General features: G+C 35.4%; 1 protein-coding gene across 4 annotated transcripts in view; it reads right to left on the minus strand.

Moving 5' to 3' along the window:
* Window positions 1-274: 274 nt before the first annotated feature.
* The window catches only part of ESYT2 (extended synaptotagmin 2), a 67,971-nt gene continuing 40,979 nt past the window's right edge, over window positions 275-27,266 (minus strand). The window contains exons 8-23 of one of the 4 annotated variants that reach the window (XM_030444411.1): window positions 24,812-24,932; window positions 24,006-24,182; window positions 23,492-23,574; window positions 22,860-22,908; window positions 22,162-22,251; window positions 21,544-21,639; window positions 14,281-14,343; window positions 12,454-12,528; window positions 11,341-11,427; window positions 10,546-10,695; window positions 9,081-9,469; window positions 6,828-6,926; window positions 6,069-6,200; window positions 4,589-4,694; window positions 3,635-3,684; window positions 275-3,508 (exon numbers count right to left, since the gene is read on the minus strand). In XM_030444411.1, the coding sequence (XP_030300271.1) occupies window positions 3,463-3,508; window positions 3,635-3,684; window positions 4,589-4,694; window positions 6,069-6,200; window positions 6,828-6,926; window positions 9,081-9,469; window positions 10,546-10,695; window positions 11,341-11,427; window positions 12,454-12,528; window positions 14,281-14,343; window positions 21,544-21,639; window positions 22,162-22,251; window positions 22,860-22,908; window positions 23,492-23,574; window positions 24,006-24,182; window positions 24,812-24,932 (1,813 nt within the window). In that variant the 3' untranslated portion in view covers window positions 275-3,462. Of the gene's footprint in view, window positions 3,509-3,634; window positions 3,685-4,588; window positions 4,695-6,068; window positions 6,201-6,827; window positions 6,927-9,080; window positions 9,470-10,545; window positions 10,696-11,340; window positions 11,428-12,453; window positions 12,550-14,280; window positions 14,344-18,649; window positions 18,752-21,543; window positions 21,640-22,161; window positions 22,252-22,859; window positions 22,909-23,491; window positions 23,575-24,005; window positions 24,183-24,811; window positions 24,933-27,266 lie in introns of all 4 variants that reach the window. The other 3 variants (XM_030444410.1, XM_030444409.1, XM_030444412.1) reach the window with 3 other exon arrangements.

Genomic DNA, 27,266 nt, shown 5'->3' on the forward strand with positions numbered 1-27,266 from the left:
AAAAATTAGACAAGCTGAACAAAGGACCTACTAACTCTTATGTGTGAATCTGTTCCAGATCAACAAGCAAGGAATTCCCCCATGAAGCATCATGTACTCCACTTTCATGTAAAACCAAAAAATCTGCCTAGACACCTTCAGCAAGGCTGCACAGTTTAGAGCAGTGGCATACAGTAGTATTTTTAATTTTCACCTCATTGTATTTATAATTAGGAGAGGGACACACAAAAAAGGGGAAAAGGCAGGGTGTGTGTAGAGGGAAGCAAACACTGACTTCCATATGAACCATTTATTGAATAAATACATGCATCATAATGTAGAAGTACACGAGCAAAAAAGGCAATCTGTACAAAATTGATTACCCCTTTGTTCTTAGTTTGACTGTCACCATTTGCTGCAGATGTGATAAAGAATTCAAGACAGAAAAAGAAAATTCTTTAATCCAAATCCAAAGTGATATGCATGCTGATTTGAGTTCAGGTTATACTACTGCTATAATTAAGAAAGCTGTTTTTCTTGTCAGTGAAGCAGAATAAATTCTAAAAACCATTTCAATAGTAGAGAACATGTGTTGGTACATACAGGTAACAAATCTTTTAGTCATTTCTTAAACATCTTCATATGTCCATATTTTAAGGCACAGGTTAAACAAGTACAGGAAAAGCTATCAGTTGATACTGGATACATTGACTTGATCATGAAATGTAACTTTTACCTGAAGAAAAAATGATGTTTGTCCATCCTAATTCCATACAAACAGAACAGTCACAATTTGGTAATGATGATACAGAGGTTTGTTACCACTAACAAAAGAACCAGTCTCGCCTAGAGAGTGTCACATTCTGATCCAAACTTGCTCAGTAAGCAAGCATTTGGTAAAATTTGGTAAAGAGTCTGGCATCCGGGACTGATTACAGTCAATGGCAATTACTGTTATGTAATTGCAATGACAATTCAATCTCTTAATTTTCAATTCCTAAATGGAATTGGGCTCTATTAAGAATCTATCCCTAATTTTAGGCCATGAACTATTTTGGAAATCTAGCCTATATACTTCCACAGTTACTCACTTTGTGCTCTCTCACATTTACCCATATACTGCATTTTCCCCTCCCTCTGGATTTTAGAAGAAAAAATGTGTACCTCTTTTTCTTCAAGTGCAGTCTTCTATCATCTGTCCCCAGACTTCACTTAAGACAAGAAACACTGAGTCAGTCTAACAGCCTATTTGTTGGCTTAGGATAAATCTCCAGGGAGTCTGTGGCCAAGATGTACAACAGAAGTCCTTCTACCTCGGACTGAACTAAGGCAAAAGTGTCCCAAATGGGGAAGGATTGCAGACAAGACAATTACAGGAAACTGGCTGCACTTAGATCTCACTTATTTAGATCAGATTCTGCTTTCTGCATTTTCATTGCATTAACAAAAATTCATTTCTTTCCATTCTTGATATGCTAATGGAGAACTCGCAAAGAAAATATTTCATAGTCTAATTTATATGAAGAGATGAGCATGTGTATATATATAGCTAGATAGATACTAAAATACATTCCAATGTGATTAAAGCCTTCAAATAGAAGTATTTTTTTACATTCTCCCTGTTGCCCATTCCATCAGAAAGTAAAAGAAGCAAAATTTAGAATGTAGGTTTGTTTTCTAAAATTGTAATGTATAAAATGTGGCAATAAGAAGTCCATCACTGTACAGAGTTGAATGTGTGCATGTCACACACATCCTTGACAGATGTTAATGGTAAACTGAATGTAGACAAACTGAAATGTGTCGATTCTTCAACTTGAAAAAGACAAAAAGCTACATCTATGGTAGGCACTTTGGTACATCTAGTAATGTAGGCATATTCTACATCTAGAATTAAGGTTCTGTCAGTAATCTTACAATAAAGCTAATTTCAGGAATTTATTAGTCTGTTTTAAAATTCTTTCTTGGCTGAGAGATCATTCTCACATCTTAGCTAAATAATATACTTTGTCTGTTTAATTGCATACTTATCCAAGAATGAGGATGGTGGCTCTGAAAGAGCTGAACTGTTCTCCTGGATTCTTAATGCACATTTGTATAACAGTCTGAGAAAACTTACCAGAAAAAGAAAACAGTTCTGAATACAAAAAAGTTCCCCATAATTCATAAAATGAGAGTTAGGAGCTCAGCTGTTGAGGCTGATACTCCCGCTTCAACTCTCAACTGTGTACTTTTATCAGTCTGTGCTTACTGTATCACTGCTGGACTGATCTACTACCTCTTGCAGTAGACTGTAACAATTCACTAGAATGCCATTTATCTCAAAAAACTGGATGGACTACTGAAGTGCATTTTTTCATGCACCAAACATGCTCAGAAGCAATGAAGCAACTGTAGAGACGGTCAGCTCCAACTCAGTTTCACACTTTCTTACCTACTGGTGTTCCATTTTAGTATTACAGAAGATACAACATAATATTTAGAACAGTATTGTACAATAAAATTAACACATTTGTTGTAGGTATGGCTACTATATGAACTTACGTTGCAAGCTGATTTCTATATCTTAAAAATAAGTGAAACATGGCAGTAAGGACAGTTCTAAGTGGTTAGAGATTTTGTTTATCAGACAGAAAAATCCATCCTCACATCTTCAAAAGGTCATCTCTAGTACTATAGAGTACAGGAATAAATAGCAAAATCCAAGTGAACCTGTATAATAAAACTGTACTGATTGTTATGTTTACTCCATTAAATGAGAACTCAGACTTATAAACCGTGATTCATGGACCCTCTCTTTATACAGCATTTATAGAATAATCTTCTTTGTTTATAATATCTATAGAATGGTTTCCCAATAATACATTTGTATATAAATATTAAAATGTTAATATTTTGTACATTTTAAGCTAGCCACGCTGGGCCAGGAACACAATAAAGTAAAAACGTTTTTCTGCAGCTTGCTTTTGAAGAATATCACAAAATGATTAAGACCATTGTGCGGCAAGGACAAAAGAGACTGATCTGGAGAAATTAACATGCATTTAGAAGAAAATATCTATATCCTTTATCTAATTTTCCTCTGAATTCAAACCAGCATGAAAGAATTATAAAAAAATAGGATATATTTACATGGTACAGTATACCTTGGTGAGATATAAAACAAGGCAGGAACAGCAGAACAATCTTTTCACTTTCTAACAGGTACAGCCCATTATAAAGATCAATTTAAACACAAAAGGTTACTTTACTGTACTATTGCACATTACAGTAACACAAAACTGTTTTGCAAATTAAAATACAAAGTTTAACAATGATATGTCTGCATAAAATGACCAAGTGTTATAAAATTATTTGGGATGTGTCTAAGAACTAAATCAGTAAAGCTATAAAAATAATATTGATACATCTGTGAGAACAATGCATTAAAAATATATAAAGGTTGGCAAAATTATGTGTGGGGAATTCCCAGGCTTCATGGGCCTAACTTGCACCATGTGGCCTTGTACCATCTTCTGTTAAATCATACCTGAAAATTAAAAGAAAAGCAATATTTATTTTTTATTTTTTTACATTTACCATGTATTATTAAAAAGTACTAACGCATCAATTATTAGTACAGAGTAGTTATTATTAATAAAGGAAATACACTCACCACTGGGTCCAGCCTTTAACAAGCTCTTCAGATGCCAGAGGTATTAATAACTGTGGAAAGTTAAATTAGCCATCAGTGCATGGTGTGTGCCCTTCATTATCTTTTAAAGAGCAAATCTGACAATCCTATAAACTAAAGTATAAGTAATGCCACTAATAAACAATATATTTTACCTCCTTGTCATCATAGCTATCTATCCAACTTGTAGTCAAGTTCCCCTTTTTGGGGGGCTAAAATTTTAAACATGACATATTTTGGCAATGGCAATCAGCTGTGTTTATGCTAACAACCTTCCTGGTAACAGGAAAAAAAGAAGAACACTGTTCACCATGAACTGGCCATGATTCTGGTATCTCTCATCCTCTTTACAGAGCTCAAACATAGCCATTTACAGGGCTGTAGGAATTTATTATTCCTTTTTGCATGCTCCAAATCACATGTGTAGGAAATTTAGAGGGATTTAATGAATGCCTACAGAACAGTGAAGCTCTAAACACAATGGCTGGCTTTGGCATTGGGAATATCTGCAGAATCAGTTCTTACAGGTTTTATAATCTGGAATTTTAATTACCAAACATACACTTTTGTTGTGTGTACTTCTCTAGGTACTCTTGCTTGTCTTTCAAGTTTTGTCTAAATATTTGCTGAGATACTACCTGTTTTCTACTGGTTATCTTCTTTCTCTGATTTTATGATTTAAAGGTCTGACATGCAGGTTTCTTCTGTTACCTAGGGCTATAGTACTTACCATTTTCTAGAAGAGATTACTGCCTCATCTTTTGATGTTTGTTGCCTCTCTTATTGGAGCTTGACATCTAAGCCTTTATATTATCTTAAAACTTTTTACCTGAATAAGGTGCTTCAGTCAACACTAAAAAAGCCCATATCACAAGAGGATTTTAGCCCTATATAATAACAAGCTCTATGAACAGCATTTGCTTGTCGCCAACTTACTTTGCCAAGCAGCCCTTTATCTTTGGATAGGAAACCACCACTGTTCTTCACTGCTACATCCAGTGTTCTTCTCTGTACTTCAGGCAGGGAAACACTGAAATCAAATCTGACAGGCAAAGTGATGCTTTAGAGAGAATTCTGTACCTGAAGTGCAAGTTCAGTTTCTACAGCTAAACAACAATTCAAATCATAACCAAAACATCCCCCTCCTTCCCCAAAAAATGAGGTCTGAGATAAATGAAGAAGAAAAAATTAAAACATTTTGCCTAAAATTTTTCTTCAATACTATGATCAACATCACATTTTTCAGACTTTTATTAACTTTGGTCTCTAGAGGCCACTGGTAAAACAAAGAAAAGCCAAACCGAAGATGTAAAATGTTAACCACTAACTCTACAGAGAAGAGAAGATAAAAGAATGAGGAATCCTGCTATCCTGGTAGATCAGTATTACGATTATCCAATAGAGTAAGAGTGGTCAGTCTTACTGATCCTCAGTTCTCTAGAACCAGAGCTCCTTTTCCTTCCTGGCACAACAAGGAAATCTGCCAACTTTTAGGGAAGCTCACAGTTTGTTTACTCGTTGTAAAACTTACAGAAAGTGAGAAAATTATACCACAATCTGCATCTATTTGTCACTACAGTTCTCAAACAGCTTTATTGCTTTGAACAACATTTTACTTGGAAAGGCAAAGTAAACAAGTCTATTAACTGGAATGAATAGGAGAGAGCTGCACTACCAGGAAAATCTACTAGAGCTTCTAATGATTTACAGAATTCTCGTGGACAGAATGGACTGAAGTGCTGTTTTGCCCAAATTAACCTTCTGTACAGAAAGATCTTCTTTATTGAAAAGCAATGGGTGTGGGAGGAAAGGGAAAGAAACTTCCATACAAAACCTGAGTACCAAGGTAGGGATTCTTATGCAACAAAAGGTGGAACAAGCTTACAAAACTTCCAACCTGCAGGCCAGAATACAGCCTACAAGAAAATTTCCAGACTCCCTGAACACTGAGAAGTGCCACCAAGTAGATGGATTGAGCAATTTCATCATTCCTAGACACTGGCTCACCAGTCCTACACCAAGGGGCCAGCATCTATCAGCCAGGCAATTGGACACTGGGAATCAACATGATTCCTGACAGGGATACCAGCATTGCCCAGCAAAAAGGCACTGATGTTCTGACCAAAGACTGCACACTGATTCTTAGGTACCAGCACAAAGGGGATATAATTTACATGGGACATGGCAGAAGAGAAGACAGAACGGGCTGGTAATTGAGTAAAAAAGGCTATAATGGTAACAGAGAAAAAGAGGATGGGAAAAGCTCTTATAGCAGATGAGAAAGGCACAAGTGAGTGTGGTGGTGACAAGTAGGAGTTTCAGCGGCACACTACTTGGGCAAGCTGAGAAACCTTGATTTGACAGCTTTGTAATTATGCAATATAAACAAAACTACTATATGTAATTTCACACATACATTTGATCAAACACTGGGTTTAATGTCTTCTTTGATACGTGTGTTTTTCTTCTTCCTGATCGTCTCTTATCAGGCAACAAATACATTCGCACGTATGGATCGGATCCTTCTTCTGAAAACGCGATGAGATTTCTGTGATCAGTGAAAAAAAAATAGAACAAGGAAAATAAGTGAGACATTGCTGAATGAAATTTCTACACTACTATCTCTTAGTACAGCACATGAACTGATTGTGGGATATCTTGCTTCAAGTATAATGCGCAGGCAAAGCACATAGATAACAGCACTAGAAAGGAAAATTTAAAAGAATCCCAAGCAGTGACTTGTAGATAAGACAGTAAGAAGCCAGCAGAGCTGGGAATACAATGTTTCTTACATTCCAATTAAAAATTTAGATGTCACTTCCAAAAATTATGCATTTTTTTCATTCCCTGAAGAATTCAGTTTCTTAAGGATGGCTTTCACACAGTGCTGATAAAAATCTAGATGAATTCTAAATGAATCTTTATTCATTTAAAATCTTACAGAGACACAATATGTAAATACAAAATCACAGCAAAATCTTAAACACAGCATTTACTAATTCTGAGTATAGATCTCCATGTTTTGGTATTTCCATACAATTATAATTCATGGGTATGTAATTTTAAATATGACAAAGATCATCCAGGGAATGAAGCAATTTAAGGGAATAAGTCAACATCTGAAAAAGTTTAAAAGAGATGTGTGTAGAAATAGAATTTGGTATTTCATGCCTACCTGCAGGAATGCACTACCACAATCAGTTTGTTTCTTTGGGAACTATGACGAATTGTTAGCTGAATCTGTCCTAATGGAGACTGCCCCAGAGTTGTTCCACTGCAGGAAAAAAGACAGAACTTTACACTTAGCTCTTAACAAATGTATACTTAAAAAACTAACTGAAATACTTGTGAAGTTGTGTTTCCAGGAATCATGTACTACCCATTTAACTTTTCGCTAGATCAATGTGCGAGAGAGGACACACAAATTGTCACAGGAGTGTATCATCATCTTCATCAGTTTCTTGACTTTAGCTCCTTGTCCAGCAGCTCTATTCTTCAAAGGAATGAGCTAGGTATTCCTGTCTGTTTAGAGACCAACTGCTCTTGAGTGCTTTGAAAACTTTTGATTACCTTTGAAAAGGGTAATCTTCATTTACCCTAAAATGAAGATTAGAGAAGTATCTAGGGAACTGTAAAGAACAATGGTACAAAGGGCCACTCTTACCTATGGCCAGGAGAGAATTAGAAGACCATGTCATTCTTTTCTGAATTCTCTAATGCAGAGATACAGGTGTTCTTGGCTTAAAACAGTGATTCTTAAACCCACTTAAAAACTCATATCACAGTACAAATACAGTCATTTTACTTTTCTGTAGCTCATGCCACACTAAATATTGCTTAGATAAAAGGTATTGCTTACAGAAAAAGCATTGCTTAAAGAAAAAGAAAGCACCATCTTAAGAATGTCTGTTTTTAAAAAAAGCCAATTAATTCAGTTTGCTCATTTCACTCAGGACATGTGAATGTCATGCTTAGCAGTTCTCAGCTACCTGATAGATATGCTTATTTCAAGGGAGAGATGTGCCTCCTTTGTGAAAAGCTACTGTAAAGTGATTGCAGAATGTTCAATTAAAATTACCAAGTCATTCCCTTTAAAAACTAGCATGAAGCATTTGAGTTCATTATTTTCTTAGTTAAAACAAAAAATATAAATAAAATCAGACCATCTAAACACATAGGGCCTGCAATAAAGGACCTCCTTAGCTGTGGCTTTACCACTCATCAAATGAGAAAGCGTGAAATTTGTGTATTAAATAAGGAAAAGTATTTCAAGATTTATCACAATTAACAAAGTCTAACCCAGTTCTGGGTCAGAAGAGAGAGTAACTGAAGACAAGGAAACCATAAAGATAAATGGGAAACTGGAGCACAAGAACAGATGCTAAAGGAGATGGGTTTGTACAGATTGAAGAGAAGGCCAACAGCAGATTCATTTGCAGTCTTTCAATACTTAGAAAAGACTGAGTGAGGCTCCTCTTGGCTGTGAGCAGTGAAACAAAACAAGTTTCAGCAAGAAAAGTTCCAACTGGAAATAAAAAAATGTTTTCACAGTGGAGTGGTTAAGCACCTGAATTGCTGTGGAAATTTAAATAATCTCCATCCTTGAAAGTATTCAAAACTTGTCCGGCCATTGCCCAAGAAACCTGATCTAACTTTGAAGTGGGATTTGCTCTCAACAGAGGGCTGACCAAGCTCCAGAGATTTCTTCCAACCCATATTACTCTATCGATTCTATGAACTCCAACAGAGAAAAGGAGAAATTGGTTCAGTTCCTTAAACTAGAAAAATTAGTCTTTCTACATAGATCCTCAGAGAAGATACATGAATAGAGAATTAATGGTTTCCATTTCCCACTGAGAGTGGGATGACTTCTCAGCTATCTTCACTGGAAGGTATAGCAGCCTGTTGAGGCAAGTTAAAAAAAAAAAAAAAGATCAAGAGAATCTAAGAAAGCATGGCTGCTGCAATCCTCATTAGCTGAATAGTAGATGTCTATTAATTTAAAATTCTTTACAGTCAACTACCCCTCTGAGGCATATATTCAGCTTAATTGGCTTAATACTAAGACTAATAGGATTCAGTAGTGAAACAGGCAACTATTGCCATGAAAGTCATTAATATTGTACTGAAAAATACCCTTCCCTCTTGCCATTCCACTGTTCTTAGCACTATACAGTATAGCTACAAGAACAAGAACTTTAGCTTGCAGATCACTGTAATGGTGAGGTAACTTCTATGTGCAGGGTCTAAGTGAGGTACCAGGAGGAAGCAGAAAAATCACAGTGAGTGGTTTTCAGATAACAGGCTCAAACTGCAATAGAAAAAATGTAACTGAAACACAAACTAAGCACTCCTTCTTTGGCTGCACTGACGATGTTTTTTTATAAATCAGCTTAGATAAATGGCAAAATAGTTATTAACACCATACTTTTCAAGCTGACGTAGTCTTTGTCGTAGCTCCTGCGTGGCAATAGGCAGAGATACGTCTGAAGCTATGCTAGGAGTGGGTTCTTTGACTGAGAGGTGGCTGGGAGAATAAGAGAAGCTAGAGGCAGGAAGACTGGAGGAGCTTCGGCTGAGATCTGTTGGCCACTGAGGGCTGGCATTAGAAGGATGACTTTTCTCAGCTGTATCAGTCTTTTTATCACTATCAGTCACTGGGGAAGCTGGAACAGGTTTGTTTGAATCAGGTGGTGGTGAGACTGGAACCTGAGGCTTAAAAGATGATTTTCTTGCATCTTTGGAAAGGGATGGCCTTTTTACTTGGGCTGAGTGTTGATGATCTGGAGATCGTGCTTGCTTTTCAAGAGAAAGGACCTAGATACAGTAAAAATACAGATAATATTACTATTTTCCAGGATAAAAACCAGCAAGAAATACGTAGAACAGAGGTACTAGTTGGCAACAAGTTAAGTTCAGATACTAATGCAAGACCAAAAGTATTCACACTTATTCATTCACTCTACAATAGGAAATCATTTGCATAGCAAAACACAGCTCCATCTTATTTGTAGCAACTGGAGTAACCATAAAACAATGTGAAATTCTCCATTCATTTAGAACTATTGTCCTCATCATGCCCTTCCCATACTCTACACACTTCTGTTGCAAGTGATATTCCCTTTGCAGGTCTAGCCACCAGGAAATGCATTCCGTAATTTTTTCTTCTAATATTCTGAAATTAAATCCTACATCACAAGTTCTTCTCAGTTCTCTCTCTTTCATAGGTTATTTCCATTTTTTAATGACAAGCAAATCATTAAAAAAGACAAGTTCTTTATAAAATAACAGAAAATAGAAGTTAACAGAAGTTTGTCAGTGTTTGCAAGAAGGTACACCTTATTAAACCAAATAATTCAGCTGAGGAAAAAGACAAACTAACTTTCAGGTATGCAATTTTTACCTTCAGAACTCTAGTGTGCTTGGAAGTTGGTCTGAATTTTTCTACTACTATGAAGGTACCTTCTTCCCCTATTAAATTTATTCTTTTTAAACAATTACTACCTCAGTTCCATTTTTAAGAGACAAAGCACATTTCACTGATCTGTAGCTGTGTAGCTCTTGTACACTTATGATGCAGTCATCCAAGACTTGAAGGAATTCTGACTCTAAATATGACATCCAAATCTAAAACAATGAGGAACCTCAGTCTTAATTAATATTCTTGATTACTGTTTTGTTCAGAGAATTTTCTGGTTTTGAAATAGAATATATTTAAATTAGTGGTTAATTAAATTGTGGTTAATTAGTGGTTAATTAAATTAAACATTCCACAACTACAGGTATTTGGCATTGTTACACACAATGAAACCTCTTCATAAAGCTGGAAATCAGAAGTCATAATAGACTTAAATATTTCAGATATTTTTATAACAGGTAAAGTTTTAGAGTACCCTGAGTGCAATCTTCATGTTTATAGTGCTGTTGGGGCCAGAGTTGCTCAGGTGGAACCTCTGATGCATAGTTAAATCTTCACTCTCCAGCAACTGGCTCAGAGGCAGCTTGAAGTTCCCCAAGGAACATTGGTGCTGTTCATCCCGCACCTGAAGTAACACAGAAGCTAAGTGATTTGTTAAGAATTCTGAGAAAGAAAAGGAAATTACAGGTTTTTTAAAGAACAAAAAATTCAAATGTATGTATCAAATGTATTCTTAAATTAAATTTCCCTACTCATAAGGTCATTTTACACTGAAGGAGGAAATAGGAAATATACTCAATGCCTCATTTCTTCATCCCAATCTTCTACAGCAAAAGTGAGACAGAGACACTCTACCCAGCCCTTGATCAAAACAAGCATTTCCAAACTGTCTTTTCTGAAAATGAATTCCAACAACTGTTAGAGGAACAGTAACTAGGACAGTCCTTATTTACAATTCAGTATCTTACAGACCTCTGTGGGATGGGAGAGGAAACAGAATTAGACAAAGATAACAGCAGTTTCTGCTAAAAATTAAGGTCTAGATTTACTTTTTTTTTTTTTAAGACAATGATCTGTTGAGTGACTAGTTACAGTCTTCCTTCCTTTAGCAGTACACAAAAATAAACATTTCATAGCCTGGTCTTAAAAATGTTTTACCATTTTTAATGATGTTCACAATATATTCAGTCTCATTTCAAAACAGCCTGTAATGCTGTAATGTCACTACTGAAATGTCTTAGAAAAGTATTTAAAGAGTTAGACAACATACCTCAACTTCAAGATCTTGTCTTTTGGGATTGTGTACAAAGAAAGTAAAGTTTTCCTCCCATACTGGTTCATTGGTCTTGTATCGAATCTAGAGTTAGAGAACATGAAGCAGACAAATGATAAAAATGTTTCTGTCTTGATGTCAAGCCCCAAGTACATTTTTCATTTTCTCATTGCAAAATTTACATCTGAAACCTGACATCTGACATATTTAAACAAAGATCAAGTGGGATCTACCAAGGTGGATATAATTTCACATGTAAAATTATACACAGGACATTTAATAGAATATGTTTTGACATATGGTTGCTTTCAATCATTGGATGTATTGACTAAGAGTGGTGGTCTTCTGAGTCTACAATTTATAAAAGAGGAATATCAGTTTACAGATCTTGACTGTCGACAGCAGCCTTGGCCACAGTGACCATAAGATCACAAAGCTTAAGATGCTGAATGGTGTGCAGAAAACAACAGTAGAATAAAATCTTTGGAATTCAGAAAAGCAGACTTCAACTTGCTCTAGGAACTGTAGGAAGACATTCCACAACTGTCTACACTGGAGGGCAAAGGAGCTCAGGAGGGATAGAAAACAGCCTCCTCAAAGCACAGAAGTAGTCCATATGTCCAAGCAGAAAAAGCAGATGTAACAACAAAGAAGCATGGCTAAACTACAAGTTCCTGAGAGCTACCCAGCCTTTGGCTCATCTAAGGTTCCACTTTGAACAGAAGGTTCAAGCAGATGACCTTCAATGGTCTCTTTCGACCTGGGCATTTCTCTAACTCTATTCTGTAAACTTTCAAATCATGACCAGTATTTTGAAGCCTACAGTTTGCCTTCAGTATTATCTGTATAATCACTACTGCAGGAATCCCAGCTGAAGATCAGAACCTACTGTGGAAGGACATCTACAAATAGTTAAAAATCTGGTCTCTACTCACAGACAATTAAAACTGAGTAAGCAACCATTCAATCCCTGGCTTCCTGTTAGCAATTTCAGTTCTGGAGGTAACTTCTAAAGCAGTGGGTATGCTGAATGGCTTGAAAGCCAGCACCAAGTACAAAGAGCCACCAAATATTTGCAGATAGAGCCAAGTATAAAGAGTAGGAACTTACCTTACTTTCCTGTGCCTTGTGTCCAACTGACAGCAAAACAAGTGGGTTGGGGTTGCTGTTTATTTTCTTTCCTGACTGATAAAGAGAAAGCAAAACCTTTGCCTTCAAAATAAAGCAAAACTTCTCTCCTCTGAAACTTTAATACTTGTATCTTAAAAATACACATCATGTTTTCTACTAGAGGCTTCTCTATTATTCTCAGTATTTTTATTCAACAGGCTTGAATGACAGACTGGCTAGCAACTGGTGAACGCATTAACATGAAGGCATCCAACTACTGCAAGCAGATGGGATATGGAGAAAGCACAAACTCAGAAGCTCTCTTTATTTACATTGCAGTAGTATTATTAAATTGTATGTAATATCAGAACATTGATATTCCCCCTTTTCAGTCTGGGGACAAAGAAGATGCACTATAATGTACCTGAGGTATATTTTTACAGTTTACCAAATACTCTTTTATTAGAGACTCGACCATCTGCCATATCTGAGCCTTGCTCACCAGCTGTATAGCATTACATCAAGCTGTGGAAATAAACATCAGTTTAGAAACAAATCATACACACAGAGGAACATTCCCAACTAGAGGCTTCTTTCACAAGCTTTAATTTAACCTAACAAAAGTTTAAGTCAGAAAGGAAAGTTAGACATGAAAGTTAATCATCTCAAACAGATGTTAATACACTTTACAAGACCTCAGAAGTATAGTATACACGGTTAATAATATATGTTGAATTTTACCATGTAAAAAATTGTACAGATCACATATGAAAACAGAAAGTTAGTTGAAATCTACTTAATGCATGTAAGGTCACAATTACAACCAAATGATTCAGATATTTTTTATTTTAATTTAAGTATATGCCCACTATACTTCCACTAATGCTATTTGACTTTAATGTGACACTCTGCTTATAGCCATACTTTTCTTTAGAAAAAAAGCTGCTAGGAAAGTACTCCTTTCTTGGTTGAATGACGCATCTCTTTTTTTCATGATTTCTAATTGAAAATATTTATCTCTCAAGGATAACAGAACACAAAGGTTTAAGAAGCAGAAGTCTGACTACACTCTAAGTAACAGAGTTTAAAAATGGTAGGTGAAACTAGTTGAATTTTTTCTTTGTCCACAAAAAGGTCCCTGAAACTTCCTTTTCTTCATAATATGATAAAACTACAGAAGTTGACAAAAAGACCTTGTTGCTTATGCTAATATGTTAATAGAAATTACTTCAATTCATGCTAAGTAGGAAACAATATGAGCAGACATGTATAATGCACCTCTACCACCTGCCACAGATGGATTGCTCAGAATTTGGCTTGGGCTGTCTAAATTTGCCTCTCAACTCTGTTCTCCATATCAAAAAGCTAGGTTAAATTCATAGAGCATTTATATAAAAGATGTAAAGCCCTCTAAAAACATTTAGGAGAAATAAAGTTATTTCAAAACATGTCAGATTGATTTTTATTGGTTAGTCATTCAGAGTTGACCAATAAAGTGTCACTCAGTATATGTAAAACATGTCAGCTTTCATATCAGCTTTGTTCTTTAGTTACTATTTCAAATTTGTTCTCATTACAGTTTTTCCCCTAGACTTGTAAAGCAGCCTATACTTGACTCAACTGATCTAAAATTCCAATTATCCCAAACCATTGTATTTTACCAGTGTCTTGACTGCTTCTTTAAACAAAACTTAAGTAAAATGGAATTGTACTAAATACATATGTGGCAACAGAAATTCCATCAGCTGTTGGAAGAGAAGTGATGCAGGCATTTGTGAATTTTCAATTACTTTTGTGACCTGAAATGGACAACTACATGAATTTTACCTTTAGGGCTTTCTGAACAGCAGCCTTCTTCAAGCCATCAGGATTAAATTCTAATGGATTATGCTTTTAAGTCAAGAGAGAATGAACATAGGAAGGGTTAATAAGACATGCAATGAAGCACTTTCACAAAGTTAATTAGTTATGACACAACAACATAAGACAAAGCAGATTTAAAAAAAAAAATCAACTTAAAAACACATCTTTCAAACAAACAACCAAAGAAAACACAACAACACATCTGACAAAACTTTTTTTTTCCCCTTGTCTTCTTCAAATGCTTGTATTTTGCTTTAAATCTATATATACTCACAAAATAGGCTTTATTGAATGCCTGATGGCCTACTGGCTGCCTTCTGAATTCACCTTTTTAAAATTTGGTCAAGTTAACTTTCACAAAATAGAAACTTCTCCGATGACAAATCAAGTAATTATGCAAAGGAGTCCTTTTATGGGAGAAATTACTAGGCTGAAAATATTTATAGGACTTAGATCATTATAAAAATCCAAGCAGCTTGAGCCTCTTCTGCTGATGAGCGACACAAACACTGCATGCTAACTAGAATTAATTACTCCTACTTTACTGAGTTAAATGAAGACATGCAAATGCATTTAAATAGGAATTCAAACTGATTTATCAGGACCTCTGACTACTTTGCATTAATTAAGCAAGTTTTAAAGTATCATTTTAAGAATAAAATACGGTTCTTCAAGTGATACAGGTGAAGTACAAAAATGTTACAGAAAATTTGCATTTGATGCATAAGAAATAATTTCAGGAAATACTGTTTTGAAATAAAACAGATTTCAAGTTAGTATACTTTTGGCTGGCTTCTTCTTAAAGCATGAAATCTTGCTTCAAGGGAGAAGTCTGCTTTAAATCTGTAGTCTGTGGCAACAAAAATTGCATAATGGCCTTTTTAAACATGCTGGTTTATGAACAGGAACTGATACTATTAATGCTCTGCCAAAAGAAATGCTTTCCTGAAATTCAAATCCAAAAGTGACTAAAATTGGAAAAGAGATTTATGCAGAAATACTGCTTTCCATTTTCTTTTGGAATGTTATATTCTGAAGCTGGACAGTCTGTATGACAAGGTCCCTGTCACTCGGCTTTATAATTTTTATCCCAGAATGAAAATTTTATATTTGTTATGGTGAAACTGGATAAATCCAGGAATAAGGTTTGGTTGGTTCTGTGAGATTTCCTTAAATCATTAGTTTTCTTTAAAAAAAAATTAAGGCATCTTCCACAGCTGTATCTGACACATTAGAGACTTACTATTGTACTTCTATATCTTCAAAGATGGAGACTGCACCATATCCCTATATATATCAATCCTAATGTTTAACAGGCCTTTTCATTAGAAATAAATTCCCAAGAGGTATGTTCCTTGTTGGAGTTTAAGCACTGTTTCTTATTTTCTTTTAAACATGAGGAAATCACATTGTTTGCAGTAACCTTGAAATGATTTCCACCCCATCTTTACTTTCTAATGCTGAGCTCCCTTTCTCTGCTAGTTACGTTTATTGGGTTCCTCATTATCATCACTGTTGTCCTTCAGATCTTAGAATTGCTGCAGCCAAAATCAGGGCCTTAATAATGGCAAAGTAGAACAGAAGGATTCATTACAGGCAACATTCCCTTTTTGTAAATACAGTATGGTGTATTTCTTTCATAACATGGTACAGCACAGCTACAGATCTAGCTCTGTAGGGCTCTCCATCAGACAACTATTGTTATCCAATATTTATACTGGTGCAATGATCATCCCCTATGGAAAAGGACTTATTTTTTCAAATATCTGCAATTCATCAAGATAATTCTGAATTCTAAACCACTCCTCAGTGTTCCTTCACATTTACACCTGCTAATTCATCTTTTTTTTTTTTTTTCCCCCTGTATTTTAAAGCATTTTAGAAGTCAAAAACAAACCTATGTGATCAATTATAAAAGCAGACAGCCAATGATTCCTGGATATTGAACATGTCTCAGTTCCTCTGGAATCATAGCAAGGACAGGCCAAGAGGAACATCAGCTGGGGCAAATATGTTTAAGCCATACTTCAGGTTTCAAGGGAAGGAGCTGCAGGTCCATGAGGATGGTGGCTGAAAGGCTGGGCGGGAGAAGAAAAGGGAGGATTCAATATAAAAATCCAAGAAAAGGTCTTGCCTTGGGTGAAAAATCTGTTTTGCTATAGTTCTGAGTGCCTGTGCAGTTACAAGAAAAGGGGATGGGTATCCAAGAACTGTATCAATAACCAAAACTGCAATAAATCAAATTTTAGGCTGGCATTCTGTAACAGCAAGTTCCATTTACAATAAATCCCAGTAAAATATTCAGAAATTACATCACAACTAACAAGCTGTTCTGTTATTAAGCCAGATCCTAATTCAGTGGGCTTTGGAGTATGACTACTTCTGTTGACTCATAAGTCTTGCTTAGGGTTAAAATGGAGCTTTACAAGTTTCTAAATCTCCAAGTGCATCCTCTATTGATGAGCAGAAGACAGTCACTGCTCTGTAACAGTTGATTTTAAATACAGATCATTTATATGAAGACCAAATTTAAAAAAAATAGTTACAAGCTAATGATAATATATGATAAAACTAGTGTTATTTTGGGAAATTATAACAAGGTCACTATTCATAGCCTTTAGGTTCAGATAAATAAGGGTTAGATGGTAAATGTCTGAATGATGTTTCCTGCATCTTAGGTCCCCAGCACCCAATAAAACCGTCTAGAAAGGACAGAGTACTCAGGGCATTGGATTTTTTCTTCTCTATATAAAGTGAGCCACCTTTTTGGCATTGCCCCACCTGCCCTGCCAAGTAACTCATATCAATTAGATACCTGAACTTGCAGGTGTGAATGTTTGCATGATACCTCATGTTTAAAGATGTCCTGAAAACAAGGTGCAATTTAATAACTGCTGAAGCCTTTGTTATCTCTGTCTACTGCAATCCTCTCCTCTCTCTTTGCCTCCAGCCAATAAATCTTGTTTCCTTGCTTACTGCAAGTCAAGCACCATGTGCAGCTGCTGAGCAGGGTCAGGTAACTGTGGTGCTGGAGGAAATTCAGACCCAGCTATCTCAGAATGGTACCTGCTCCACTCTGACTCACAAATGGCTTCAGAGATGGCTTCAGAGATTTGGAAAGTTTTGTCCACTGTCTAAACAGGTGTTATATATAGATGACATGTCCTAAGACCAGCAGAAAAATAGGGATTCTTTTTCAAGCAATTTGTGGTTTGTTTTTTTTTTTTTTTTTAAGCTATCATTATTTTTAGGATACCTAGTACCTAGTATTTTTAAAATTAAGAAGAAAGAGGAACTATTTGTTAGTTTTAATACTAAAATAACTGAACTATAACTGATGAACTCCATTTATTATTAATTGAGTTTTAACAAGATTTGGTAATGTAGATAAATTTTTGACACTTTAAAATTAACTTCATAGAGAACTAACTGAAAGCACCACAGAAAAGGGTTTTGTTTGGATTGGGGTGGGGAGCATGATGGAAGGTGCTTTTAAATCAAGGTTTACAATATGAGCTAAAAATAGCTACCCAGCAACAAATTTATCTGCACAATCTACAATGGCATATTCACCTTTCTCTGGCAAAAGAGTTCTTACTATGAAGAAATTCTCATTCTTATTGAAGACACAAAGGTTGTATTTAGAGAATTAAGTGTAAGATATTCAGAGGTTCATTAGTTTGCAATAATCTGGTAACATTCAATTCAAACAACTAAGATTAATTGGTGGTTCTCTCTAGGTGGGATTTTCAAAACTACAGACTAATAATAAAAAAAAAAAAAAAGCTTGGGAATTTGCAAAACAAGGAGCATCATGGAGTGAAATAGAATTTACAAGGGAATTTATAGTTTAAGGAGCACAAAGAATCAACAATTTTTAAAGCAATACTTGAACCAGTGTGGAGAGGCTGCAAGTTCTTAGAAACATTGAGTGCATCACCTTTAACAAAACTACAGGGTTGGTTGCAATATTTACTAGTTTAATTTCTTTGCAATAAAAGACAACAGTTCACCAGCACAGTGTGCTAGTGCAGTATGAAATTTCTTTCTCAATGAATCAGCAATTGAAGTTAAATGTAGGAGCTTTTACAACAAACTTGTTTTGGGTTTTAATTGTAAAATGTTAATTACTTACCCAATGATATGCTGACCAGTGAAATTTAAGTAGCCTTTAAAATGCAATAAAAATAGCACAAAAACAATGCACACTTGTTGAAACCATGCAGCAAAACAAATTGCATGCTCTCATTCCACTAAAGTGAGTGGCTTTAGTAGCACTAATCCACACTCTGGCAGATAAAAGGTACAATACAAATAATACCAGAGAACTCACAAATAGTGCTCTATAGAGTGAGGTAGTGTTTTCACAAAAGACTAGTCCCGATGCTCTCCTCTCTTTTAAGTATCCACACCCAAAGTTTCCCTCGTAGATACTCTTAGGAAGATGGAAATGGAAGGAGAAAGCAGAGTGATGGGATTGTGGCAGAATGAATGCATAAGCAGCTTTACTACACAAAAAAGTTAAGGAAAACAGTCAAAGGATTCCAGAGAAAACAGCAGATAACAAAAAGTAATTAATTGTTCATCATTACAAATAGTTTATACTGTTAAATGACTTTCTGTAGTGCAGCAAGGTGAATTTCTTATTTTTAATTTTTATTAATAACTGAAATACATTATTCCACATTCAAAGTTTATTTTTGACAGTTCAGATTATTTATGGCAGGTCCAACTAAGTAAACTCTCTCCAACTGAAACACTAACTTTCTACACTGTTTCTATTTCATGGAAATATGTTTCAGATAAATCATCCCTCTGAAACCTACAACTTTTATGCAGCTTGGCCAATGCCATAATCTAAATGTACCAGTGATAAGCATTAATTTAAGAAACCCATCTGGAAGGTAATAAAAAGTACTTACTCATCTAGAAAGTATTTCAGCTGTAATATTAAAGCTGTGGACAAATGTCTTCATTGTAATGTCAGTGTAACTTCAACAAACTTCATTCTCTTGGAACTTTATGTTGCCCATAAATGCAAGCAATCCAAAAGAGTGATTAATTTTTCTATTAATGTTTATGATCAATGTTTATGAACACAGCATGGGAATCCAGAAGACTTTCATCTTTAATCTTGAAAATGTTGTTCCATTTAAAATCAAATAGACATTAAAAAGCTGTAGTTGCTATAATTCACTGCAGTTTGTCTAGCAGCTTTATGATTTTTATTATATAAGCATTGTCTTCAAGAATTTATTGGAACCTTTTCAGTTCTCTTGCATGAATAAGTCTTCCCACATGACTTTCCCACCATCTAACCATTAAGCCTTCTTGTGTTTGGTTTGGCCAACTTGAATTTAACACACAATTTTATTATTATTTTTTGTGAACTTGTAAATGGAATTTTCAAGTGTTCAATGTTATTTTCTATCACATTCTCTACAACACATTTCAGGAAAGAAGTTGACTTGAATTTAAATATTGAGTCATTTGTAGCACCTGCTTTTCTGGGCTGATAGGGCAAGGAAAAAAAAGAGGGTTAAACAGGTCTCACACTAAGACCAGCCTTATTCTCAACCAACCCAGGAAGTATTGTACTGTAGACAGAACACCAGACACAGTAGGAAGAAATTTGTTATTCTGTTCCCAAATTTCCTAACTGGTCAGCTTTGTGTAGGAACCTTCCCTTTTCTGTGTCCTAGAGTTTAGAGATCTACTGATAAAAGCACTGATTCAGACACTGAAGTTTAAATACTGCTCTCAAAGTGGGTAGAAGTCAAGACTTGCAGCCTAACCTTTCCGAAGGAGGGAGACAATGTTACACAATTTTTGTTTAAAACCAGAAGGGAAAAAAACCTAAACTTACAAAAAAGCCTGTGAGTACTTGCTGGATAAGCTAATCTAATATTGAGAAGCAGAGATGTACAGAAAAACAATGGAAATTGTGGATGACAGAACTTTAAACTATTCCTTTTAAGTAACAGGCTTTAGTGTATTTTAACAAATATACTGAACTTGCAACAGCTTGAGTAAAATTCAGTAGTCAAGTAAGAAAATATAGAAATGGGTTTAATTTATTCTAGTGCACAAAACAGACTGTAAATAAACGTTTTCTGTGCATTGAAGTGTTCTGAAGGTGGTCTTCAGCACACCATCATCCTATTATATTCCTGTGTACTCTGTGCTAGTATAATTCTCTCTGCAAACTTGCAGAGTTCTCCTGAATTCAATGCAGAAAAATGTTAAAAAGATTGGACTTCCAAACAAGCTATACCCTTCTAGCTTCTAGAATTAGCTAAAAATATTTCTTCCAAACACTATTCTATACAGGCTGGAACAGACATGAAATCAGTGGTCAGTGATGGAAATTTTTCAGGTTATTAAGGTTTCCTTCGTTACCACTCTGATGCAGTACTTTAAAGTACATTTGAATGAACAAATTTGCAAAATATAAATATGTGAGGCTTCAAAACTTTATTCTCCAATTAGTATTTTAGTCATCACTTCCAGAATTCCTCATCTAAGACCAATGCTGAAAAGCATGAAATATGTTTCACATATCTATTTTTGGTAGGGTTCATCACTGCTATCAGTTACAACCAGGAACAGTACTTTGCTAATTTGAAGCAAACCACAAGACAATCTATGTTTGTCATAAACAATCTGTTTCACAGTCTGTATTATAATCCAAATAACGACAGAACTATCAATTTTTTTTTGTTTATGTTCTGCACAAGCAAAGAAACAATAGTCTAAATGACAACCTGACAGAAAATCTGCATCAACTGCACACTATAAATTTCATGATAAGGACTTCAGTATCTTCATATCTACTACAGACACCCTAAACCAAAGCAAGCAAGTTTATCTGAACTCAAGGAAGCAGGCCTTTTCCCACTGAGTTCCTTAAAATTCCTCATGCTAATTGTGTACTATTTATGGAAAGCACTGTGTAATAAAAACATGCAGACTTTCAAGTCCAGGAAAGGAGCATTCTTTAGAGAAAAATCACACTGATTAAAGTGTTATGTTTCATTAAATATGTACCTACAATACTATGCTACTAGGAACGTGGACCTTACATTACATGTTTTGAAATGAGAGAAAGTACATAAAACATGGCATAATGTGTGTTAGTAAAGCAGTGTGCCATACTACCAAGCAAGACATGCTGAAGTACACCAGAGAGAACCATGACAAAAGGGTACCCATCAGAATATGACTTACGGGCAGGTTTCTTGCGGAGTCCAAATAGAGAATCAGTAATGCAGAAGACAGCCCATCATTGGCTTGGTCTTTATCAGCTCTAATGCTTGTTAGCACCTAAACCAAAAAGATTTTGTAAGCTTTTCTAAAATTCAAACAAAATTTTTCCAAAATGCAGATATTCACAAAGGAACACTAAAAAGCATAGAAATAAGTTTAAGATTCCATACAGACATTTCAAGACATTCTTAATGAAAATTTCTACTCCATTTCCTAATTTTTTTTCCAGACTGGACAGACCATAGTATCATATCCAGGCTAATTAAATTTTAGCTATTATTCTCAAACCATTACAGTAACAGAAGAGAACAACAAGCATTTTAAAAACCAGTGCCACTAGACTACATTGACAGTTATGGCTGGTTTGAGATTTCTAAATAATAACCTGTTTGGAATAAAGCTAAAGGCTTTGCAGCAGTTAAGAGAATTAAATTACTAAGATATTAAAAAAGCAAGCAACAATGCAACCAACAACAAAAAAACAAACAAAACAAAACCCAAACCAACAAACCAATGGACAAACAAAAATTCCAAACTAAGCAAAGAAAAAAATCACATAACAATTAATTCCTTCAATACCTTGTCTAGATTTTCAGCAGTTGGCATCAATGTGAGCCATTCCAGTTTTAAATGCAATTTTCCTTTGGACACTTCATCCAAAGTAAACCACTAGAAGTTAAGAAAAATCATGTGACACCAAACATGAAAATATTATTTCAACTGGGACGTTTAGGAAATTATAGACTCTACTGGAAATCTTGTAGAACAGAAAGCTGCATAATCTGGAAAGATCTGGTTCATCGCTTAAAATATCCTATTTTGTGCTAAATATTACAAAACCAAATAACTAAAAAAGCCAACAAATCTCTATGTTATATAGTAAAAGCACTTTTAAAATATCAAGTGAATTCTTCAAGAACAAAGATGTTCTGGAATAACATCTGCATAAAATTTCTCTGAACTCTAACATAAAGGGTAAAAGTTAGGTATAGTAGGCTTACAGTAGCTAAACAGGGCAGTTGACTGTACTGCAAGAAACACCTCTCATCAAATACATATTATTTTTCTTTTGCATACTTGTAAAATTAAAACCCCAAAGAAGAAAAATGGCATTATTCTTCAGATTTTGCCAGTTCAGATATCCCTTAAACCACTGTGCTGATCATCAAGTGACCTTTCCTACAGCATTAAGCTTATTCATGAACATAGAGAAATTACTGCCAGGAAAAAAAAAAATAGAAGTACAACGTTTTAAAACCAAAACTTACTGAACTTACCTCATCTAGAAGACGCTCCTTTTCAACTTCAATTAAATCTATAATCAAACTAGAAAAAAGGAAAAATAAACATAATTGGTATTTCAGCCATCAAGCAAAAAGTCTGTTAGAGAAGTCACATCCCACCCTGTGCTTGCTGAGTATCCAGGCTTCCACTGAGATCAAAACCAGCTGAATACTACTCTTTCAGCCCCTAAGAGAGTAAGAAGTAGGGAATGAGATGGCAAAGCTTAAAGCAGAATAACAGAAAATCTGCCTATATTAGAGCCCATTCCACAGCTACAAGAACAACTGGAACAATATGGCTTGCACATGTATGACCAAACTCTCAAAACAGTGACCACATCCAAACTACAAACTGGAAATAGCCCTGGACATGTACTATGACTGAATTCATGCTTTGGTGTTACTTCCCACAGCCTAAACATGTACCAGGGAACCTACCAAAAATTAAACAGGGCAGACAACTGCATGCCAGTGCCTGAGCATCTGTCACAGCTTTTTATATTATCAGCATAATTTTTAAAAGAAAATTAACTTGCAGAACTATAGCAGCAATAAAATAAGGAAAAAAATTACAGCAAAGTATTTAATCTCTTTTCAATACCTACAAACATCTCCATAACATATACCTTCCCAGGAAGTCATCTTTATCTGGATCTTCATCAAAGAGCTCAATCTCTAGCTCCTGTCCTGGATGTTCATATACTAAGGCCTGGAAGTACAGTTAAGATAGCACTATTAATAGTAAAACTAACTAGCTTTGTTAAATGGCACAGTAACAGTAAAACATTGAATTGTACTTTTGTACAATTGAGTACCTTTGTGTATTAAAGCATATCAACAAGCAAGTGCTTTAAAAAGATTCAATTTAATGAGCAGAGCAGATATAAGAGTTTTTCAGATGTGATCTGCTAATATTAGCTTTAAGAGACTGGACAGTTTTTCACAATTACTGATGCTTACTGTAGACAAAAAAAAGTATATACACCAATGAAAATTTTATTTTGTTACAGAACTTTAGGCTTTTAGAAACAGACACCAAGAAGCTCCTCCAGGAGGTCCCCACAGTCTTTTTTTTTAACAGAAGAAACTTTAGAAGACAACTTCACAGAACACAAAACAAGGTGTTTTCATTGGTTATACCTCATATACTTCATTCCACTTGGGATTAAGATTTTCTTTGATGACCTTGCTTTGGAAAATTTGGTTGCCCAAACGGATGATTCCATAAGGATCTGACTTTCCTTTGACAATCCCTTTTAGGTAAGTATCTTTCCCCTCCAAGTCCTGAGCTTCAATAAAATGTATCCTCAGAACACCCTGAAAAAGAAAAAGATGAGTTCATGTAGTAATCTGAAACCCCCTGTCATCACAATTTATGCAATATATGTTTTACAATTTCCACTGTGATTTTTTTAACACAGAACTTAGTTTGGACACACTGTAAATGAAGGGATATCAATAACATGTACTCAGATTCCTGAAAAGAGAAACTGCCATCAACAATCAGAAACATATCAGTTATATCAAGAAATACCATGCTACTGGAAGTGAGTAGCAATAAACAGTAACAACATTCAAGTTGAGAGTAGTAACCATAATTTACCATTATAATATAACACATGCACTACTTAATTTTTAGTCTATACAGTTAAGCTATATTTTAGCCAATAAGATGTTTAAGATGATTAAGATGTTTAAGAAAACAAACAAACAAACAAAAAAACCAAACCAACCAACCAAATTTGTGGCAGTACTATGAAACATTGACTCCACAGAAATTATTCATAAGCTAAATTAATCCTTTCAAGTGATTGGATTCATGGCAACTTGTACTACTGCAGCAATTGCATTTAGAAATTCACATGGATGTACATATCTTTAACGGTTACTACTGAAGAAAAAACTGAAAGCATTAACACTGGAAGTATTAACAGGATCCTGCTTACCTTTGGTATAGGAAACCGCAGCTGAGCAATCTGCACTTCACTGACAAGGGGGACAGTAATTCTGTTTGGAAGGACCAGGTAGTTGGATATTATATCCAATATTATTGTATCTGACAAGCCACTGTTGAAGAGAATAATCCTCAGTTACTTCATGAGAATTAAACACGTAATGTCCACTAATATACTTCTTTTGCTGCTGAACAACCTAAACGATGAAAATATTTGACTTTGGGGCAAGGGGCAGGGTTGGAACATACATGGGTTTTAGAAACTTTTTTAAAATTAAAGGTTCTTGCCAAAACGGCCACCAGGTGGAAGCAGCTGACACTGAATAGCAGAAACCACAGAGATAAATTCCTTTCCACAGCTTCGTGCCCCCCTCTCTTCCCCGCCTTTTCAAGCCACCCAGGGTAAGAGGCTCTTGCATAACTTTTCTTGCCAGCATTGCATACACTGAAACACATGTTAGCTGTTAATCTACTTTTGTATTTCAATAATGATTTAACTGTCCTTAGAAGTTTGGCTAACTGTTCATGTATTGTTATGAAGCAAGTTGTTTCCTTGTGCTGGGAGGACCATATTTTTAAAACAGAAACACAAAGAAAACACACTCCTGGCCCAGTAAAATATAGCCTGGAGAAGCAAAACAGGTTTTGTTCTGACAAAAAGGGAGTGGCAGTACAATCCAATTGGTTATGAATCATTTAAAAAAACCCAACCCCACATCCCTCGCAAACAAAGAAAAGGAAAAGTTTGCCTAAGCTCCAAGTTCAGTTTGGGTCCGAACAGACAAATCAGGATGCTGCTCCCAGACCACCACTGGTTACAAGCATTGCCTGCACTGGCAAAACTGCTGCAGAACTGGAGTGGTTTAATTCTTGACTGTGAGAGTAGTGAGACACTGGAACAGGCTGCCCAGGGATGCTGTGGATGCTCCCTTCCCTAGCAGTGTTCAAGGCCAGGATGGATGGGGCTCTGAGCAACCCAGTCCAGTGGGAGGTGTTGCATGCAGGGGGGTTGTAAGTAGATGATTTTTAAGACCCCCAGCAACCCCAACCATTCTATGATTCCATGGATTCCCCATGGAAGACAAGTGCCCAGGAAGATTTTAAGGGTATGTACAAAATTTAATGGAGAAAATGGTAAAAATAAAGATGACTTCTCCTAAATACACTTCATGATTTTTCTTTAACATGGAATTAAAACGCATGTAATGTTGGATTACTTAGAACATTTTTCAGAGGGAGCACTTGTATGTTCACCTTGGGAAGTTTTTTTTAAGATTGAATCTGCCATTGGGAGTTCCTCTGACTCCACATATTTATAAAAACACAAAAGCTCCAGTGAAATGTAGTATTTATTACCCTTCAAGCAGGGGAGAATATTTCATGGGGAGCAATAAATATATTATGGCAGATATGTGTAACAGAATTAACCCATTCAACACAATCTGGCCCAGTTCAAATCTACACTGATCTTTAACACCAGAGATTTTCAACCTCAATAGTTTGCATCCCCTTGGCTGCCCACTTCCACTATAATCCATTAAATCCAAATGAACTGTGGTACATGATAGAACACAGTTGACACTTAAATGACAACAGGAACAGAAGAAACTCAGATCAAGTATCAGTATCAAGATCAATGCTCTAGGCAGACCTCATCTATTTTCTGGAAGATCCAGCATTGGACATTGTCAGGATATAGCTCAGAGGAAAGTTTCCTTCTATTATAGTTAATTCTCTTGTGTCCTAAGGAGGAGTTTTCTCTTCCTTCCTTGCAAAGCTTATCAAAACAGATTTAGAAAGATTTTCCTTCTACATCTACACTAAACGCTACAGCTTCATATTTTCAGTAATTCTTAACTATTAGAAAAAAAGAATTATGTTATCTGAAAATAAGTAGCTTCTTTTAATCATCACTGTAACATGTTGCTTTTCAAACTTTTTCTGTTGTTTTGCTAAGTACCAAGTTTTCAACTTGTGTATGCGATGCTTTCCCTAAAATCAGTCAAGAAAATAGAACCCATTATTTTGTCAGAGTTGACTTAAAAATTAAGATAAAATCTCTAACAGTTTTAATATTAAAAAGGAAAAAAACCAAAAAACTGAAGTGATGGCAGGATAAGCAACAATCACACTTTTCAAAATACACGTCGGACAATAAATCTCCAACAGAGGGATTTACTTTGTTCTTACTTTTGTTTGTGTCCCTACCTGGCAAGAAGAGAAAGCTCTGCCTTCATGCTCAGTAAAGCACACACCTTAATGAGCTTTATTACTAGATAATTACTAAAGAAACTGACCTAGGTCAGAGACAGCAAACAAATGGTGCAAGAGAAGCAATGCTACCAAAGCTGCCTTGGAAGAGGGTTTATCATCATCTTCTTCTCTAGTATTTAATTACGATCACATAACCTATCCTAGACTAGAAATTGGTTCAGAGGTTGATTAAT

This window comes from Calypte anna, chromosome 2 (assembly GCF_003957555.1).
Source record: "Calypte anna isolate BGI_N300 chromosome 2, bCalAnn1_v1.p, whole genome shotgun sequence".
NCBI lineage: Eukaryota > Metazoa > Chordata > Aves > Apodiformes > Trochilidae > Calypte > Calypte anna.